This window comes from Periplaneta americana, chromosome 16, assembly GCF_040183065.1.
Source record: "Periplaneta americana isolate PAMFEO1 chromosome 16, P.americana_PAMFEO1_priV1, whole genome shotgun sequence".
Lineage (NCBI taxonomy): Eukaryota > Metazoa > Arthropoda > Insecta > Blattodea > Blattidae > Periplaneta > Periplaneta americana.
The window spans coordinates 48,875,884-48,881,883 of NC_091132.1; the positions used below are offsets into that span (position 1 = coordinate 48,875,884).

At 33.5% G+C, this 6,000-nt stretch overlaps 1 protein-coding gene across 2 annotated transcripts in view; it reads left to right on the forward strand.

Annotated features, from left to right (window-relative positions):
* Positions 1-5,244, forward strand: part of LOC138716226 (carboxypeptidase N subunit 2-like) — a 50,186-nt gene extending 44,942 nt beyond the window's left edge. The window contains exons 8-10 of one of the 2 annotated variants that reach the window (XM_069849068.1): positions 1,740-1,999; positions 2,586-2,711; positions 4,905-5,244. In XM_069849068.1, coding sequence (XP_069705169.1) covers positions 1,740-1,999; positions 2,586-2,711; positions 4,905-5,067 — 549 coding nt within the window. In that variant the 3' untranslated portion in view covers positions 5,068-5,244. The remainder of the gene's footprint in view (positions 1-1,739; positions 2,000-2,585; positions 2,712-4,904) is intronic. The other variant, XM_069849067.1, reaches the window with a different exon arrangement.
* The last annotated feature ends 756 nt before the right edge of the window (positions 5,245-6,000 follow it).

Consider the following 6,000-nt stretch of genomic DNA (forward strand, 5'->3'; position numbering starts at 1 on the left):
CTCCACACCAGTTTCGCAACCACTGAACATGTTGCAAAAATTGGCTGGACTGTCCTGTCACATCCTTAGCACCTTCAGACTTCCATCTCTTTGAGCCTATGAAAGATGGACTATGTGGGCAGCAACATTTTCCAGACAGGATGTCATCGCAGCTGTAACAAAGTGGTTTGCCTCTACTGGTTTAGATTTTTATGAGCACGGCATGCAGGCTCTTGTTCTTCGCTAACAAAAATGTGTAACAAATGGTGGTGGCTATGTGAAAAAATAACTATGCGGCTGAAACCTTGCTCTATTTAATTCCATACATCCATAAACAGCAGCACGAGCGACCTATATAATGTAGCATATTTTCATCATTTTGGGAACTATACCCGCATAAACTTGAAGATTATGTCTTCTTTCTTCGTTATGTACACTTATCAGTTAATACAGTGTTATCAGCATATTCCACGACTTCATGGTATCATCATCCTGCTACATGTATTTTAATGGCATATTGCTCAGACTGCCTATTACAGTATACCAGTTTTTAATTTTTAACGATTGTGTTTAACTGGAATATCTTAAGTGTTCATTTTATGTTAATATGTTTTTTAATGTGACCTGAAGATGCCAAATTTATTGGTGAAAACGTTTGTCATAATTTTTAAATACCACTTCATGTAATAACATAAAAGTTCAATGTATGTAATATTGTTAAGTAATTGACTGTGAGAACTTACACTATTTGATTGTTCTATTTAACTTGTATATCTTTGTAGTTTCCATGAAAATAAATAGAAGGCATTATTTTTAGAACGACCCTCATATAATGAAATCAGCAATAGACATAAATCTGTCTGTAAGAGAATATTTCTTTTGTGGCTTGGTACATAAAACTATTTGTATTTAGCACAAACTGTCTCAAGCAGAAATGGAAAGGAAAATCAAAACTCAATGGGAAAATGACATAATTATGTATATGATATATAAGTAATCACCAATTAAGTCCAGTGGCCGGTAGGGTCTGTGTTCTGTGACATCATTCCTAAAAGCAGTTTTGCTCCCTTATAAGAGAATCAGCAGCCGGTGCTCTGGGTTGGCAGGGATAAGCATCAGGTGAATGCTATAGTGGCAGCCTGTATTTAATATGTCTGTCCTTGCCCCAGTTGGTATGTAACTTGAAATGGTACATACCAGTAGCATATATCAATGTGAAAATCTCAATTTCGAAATAAAATAGCACTTCACAGCTTTCATATTTCAAGATCTCAATTGTTGACTGATACAGTATCACGCTATAACTAATTAGAATAAAGTCAGTAGTTATTTAGAATAAAGTAGTTTATTTATACTCACAAATTTGATAAATCAACTTTATATGTGTGTATTAGAAAATTTTCCCCTCCTCTGTGGTGGGTTGAAAATTTATCTACAGGAATATCCCATTACTCTGAACCTTCCTTTCCAGGGGATTCAATAAACATAACAGACTTTCTATCTACTCTCTTCATATATGAATAAAAAATACTGAGACATGCTTCACCATTGCAATATTATACTAATTCCTCTCTACAACATCGAATCATTTCGAAGAGAAAAGGAAATTATGAGCATTCCAATAGAAGTAACTGATTTAATTTAGTTTATGACTTAATCAATATCTTAACAAACCAATTAAAGATACAAGGTAATTAAAAAAATGGATATTAATTCGTAGTATGCACATCACTTCCTCATCAAATCATTTTACTTTACAGCTGGGTGGACAGGAATTCTCCAAACTCACTGAATTAGAAGAGTTGCATCTTGGACAGAACTTCCTGGAATCACTGCCTACAGGAATATTCTTTCACTTAAACAAGCTTAAGAAGTTATTTCTTTTTAACAACAACTTGGAGCAATTGGACTCGAGTGTAACAGAAGGTCTAGATAACCTCACATCACTTCTGCTCAACAATAATTTACTCAGAAGTATTGGAGACTCCATATTCTCTCACGTGCCAAATCTTCTGAAACTGTGAGTTATGAATCTGCACTATTTACCTACTTCTACTCCTGACTTTCAAAGGTTTGCATTCAAACTGAATTAGAATTTATTTTTTTTTTTGCTGTAATGATTACTATTAGACAACTTGAGAATGTGAAATAATGTAAGTAAAAATATGAAATTTATAATTAAGAACCTTATATTATTAGAAACGATGTCAATAGAGTGGCTTTTGCATGACTAAAGAAAGTTTCAAAGTTTTCCTGACTCGATTGGCCTTAATATTCGCAAACAAGACACACACTATACAAAAGATGTATGACTGTTGAGGAGTAACAGTTAATAAATTTGAAGTAAAAATTAGTAAATACAGTAGATTCCCCTGTGGTGATTGAATGGTCAGACCTTCAGCCTATCACACAAGCGGTCCAGGTTCAAGTCCCAGTAAGGCTTTGAATTTTTTAATTTGTGGTGGACAAGGCTGCAGTTGGGGTTTTTCTCAGGGTTCTCCCATTTCCCCATATTAGGCATCTACATTATTCCATCACCATTCCATAGCATTCCCCGAACGACAGCTGGTTATTGGTGCATAACTCCATTCAATTCTTGATTTCAGGCACATTGACAGCAATAAGTTTCAATTCATTCCTGCTGGATCATTGGATTCTGTACCCAATCTCGTAACTTTGAAACTGGCAAAGAATCCATGGCATTGTGACTGCTCTATTTTATACCTTGCCATGTAAGTATGCCGTATTAACTCTCTATATCCCAAATTATTTTCTGAAGTCAGAAAATATTTCCAAGCTGATAGTGATCTTATAGCACATATTAGTAAAATTAAACGTTTTAATTAATTTTTATTTTACATGACACAGTTGTGACTTTCAGATAACATTGGTCGACAATGACATGGTGGTAAAATCAATGAAGGATCCAGAGGAAAAACACATTCAGTCCAAATTTAGTAATTTTTATATTTTAATTGAATCTAGCAGTTTAAAAGTTGAGATCTTTACGATTCCCTAATCATACAGGGAAAAACTCGCTTGGTTCCACATTATAAGGGAAGGCTCACACAGGAAGACACTGGCAATTCTGCAAGTCTGTAAACACTCTCCTGAAAAATTTGCAAAATGTGACTAAACGTGTTTTTCCCCTGCACCCTTGAAATATTGACATCTAGAGGGCAAAATATGAACCACAGGCAAAGTTAAAAAATGTAGGAAACAGCAGCCATAGGACGTGTTCTTGAATGCATTGCAAATAGGGCGCTGAATTCCCTCAGTGACGTCATCGATGTATGTTCGATAGATACAATGAATTGCTGGAATTCAGAACGGTATGTTTTGAATCTACAATAGAGACGCTTCAAACTTACGAAAGTGAAAATGGCAAAATTTTTAATAAATGAAATTGAAATAATATTTCAAGATACAGATGAAAATATCGAGCTCCTTCGTACAGGTAATTTAACTTATTTATATCGGATAATTGCGTATTGTAGGCACATTAATTAAAGACGAGCTTATCTAATGAGCCTCTCACATTCTAACCTATAATTTGTATATAATCACGTATTCACATCTCATTTCAGATGATTATTTTACCAGGAGTTACATAGAACCTGTGTTGGCAACCGGTTCTTTAAAAGAATTCGAATCTGATGTAAGCCAACTTCATGTTGAAAGAGTTTCAGATTCGTCTGACTCTGCATTGAAGTGGACGCACAACCTAACTAAACTACTACTTAATAAAAGGTTGGAAAATGAATTGTCATTCAATCGTCTCACATGCAAAAAGGAGAAATTGTGGAACGATATTGCACAAGAAATATCTAAAGCTACCACTGTTTCCATTTCTGGAGAGGCCTGTGATATTAAATATAGGAATTTGTTGGCCACATACAGGGCCAATAAAAAGAAACAAAAAATTGGTGAAGGGGCAATTAACTGGGAGTATTTCACAATAATGGATGAAGTTTTAGGGCATAAAGCTTCTAGTTCGCCACAGACTGAATTGCTTGGGGAAAGTATGATGGAAGATGATACCAATAGCATTAGCATCTTCTGCTTCAACTTCATCAGCATCATCAGGACTTCTGTAAAAGGAAAATGACCATGAACGATTACCTGCATAAAAAACTGCAGTTGCATGAAGAAAGGGAGAAAAGGAAGGAAAAAATGGAGAGGAAGAAATTACGATTGAAGGAGAGAGAAATAATTAAAAAGAAGTCAAGCAAATTATATATTCACTAATAATTAACTTTGTATCAATAATGTTTAAATGCTTAACAAAAACAAAAATGGTATTCTATAAAACCTGAAGTTCCTCTAATGGGATTATAGTCATGAAATTTTCACACAAGTTAATGTAACCAAGATGTATAAATTGATACCAGGATATTGTAATAGCTTGCTCAGAAGTAATATTTTATCTGTTATCAGCATTATTTCCACAGCAATTTTTTTTTTTGTAAAAATTAAATTATTTTTTTTAAAGATATGTGCATAGAATTAAAAAAATTCCCAACCATTTACACATGTATCTAAGAATAATTTATTATAAAAAATATCAAGTCTCTACCTTAATAGTTTTGGGAAAAAATGTATCTGAATCATTAAGTGCATTAAAGAATGTAATAACCTCAAGTGCCATGTATGTTGAAAAAGTGACCTGAAAAAATTCACTATATAGGCCTTACTATTTACAATTGACTGCATTTTCGCCTATGTCCCCCTTAAACTCATTGAAGTTCAGTCTGCTATTGTATAACTTTTCCATGGCCAAACATATTCATCCCTGCTGTAAAAACAACAAAATAGATAAATATTCTGGCAAAAGTTGATGCCTGCCAACTCCCATTAAATGTTAAATTTGGAGTTTTATTTTTAAAAGCATTAATATCTCATGATATTACATATTGTTTGTTTAGATGGCTGCGTCAAAACAAACATAAAGTGTGGGATTCAAATCCTACGTGTCGTGGACCTGGTGATCTTGGAGGCCGGCACATTGAAGACATGGAATTTGATGACCTCTGCATTGGACAATGGGCAAGCATGACAAAGTTAGCTCCACGTTTGCCTATAAAGTGATCATTTGAAATTACAAAATATGGTACTAATATGATGCTACTGAATTATATTGTTACAACACAAAATTTCTCTCTAGCTGTATGATAATAAATCATGTATTCCAAAATCAAAATTTAATTTATTTCTATTATCCTTTAGACATAAAAAAATATCCTGAAATGACATAGGAGGGCAAAATGATACTGTACCTACATTGTAGATATTAATGCAATACAGTGGAACTTCAATTGAATCAATTATTTGGAAAAGACATTTTTTTTTAATTGACTTCTTGGTGCCAATCAACTCAGCAATGGTAGACACATATTATGTGTGAAAACGCCATCTCTAGCATGCAGCGTTACCACTGAAACCCACGTAGTATTCTACATATTGGTTTGAGAAGGCCACTACTCCATAATTGTGAGCTTTTCCAACAGAATACACTGCAATGAAACTTCTCCTCCCATCAATATTGTTGAATTGTAACAGTAGTAAAATTGTTTTGTTATGTTTGATATATATTAGGGTTATTTGTCACAAGAATCACTCGATTATTTGTTTTAATATGAGTGACTGTGACAATACTGATTCTGCTGTTAATAAAAATAAGAAATTGATGTATTTCAATTAAATTTTCATTCGGAAAACCTTCTGGAATAAGACCGAACTTGGCTTCATCTATAGCATATTCAGGAAAGCTCCACATTAATGAAAAAAAAATGACATTAAGATACTGGTTTATTACACTCGCAGCAAAATAAATGTATTTCTATGAAGATATCTCATCTTGGCCAAAAACTGCTAAGTTAAATCACTAGAAGAAGACTTCTAAATGTGAAAAAAACATGTGTTAATTTTAATAGAATTAGGTGGGTTATTCGTGACTGGCTAATCGAAAACCCTTTTTATGATATAAATGAATTTATGGAAACTAGTGTTGGTATAGTATTT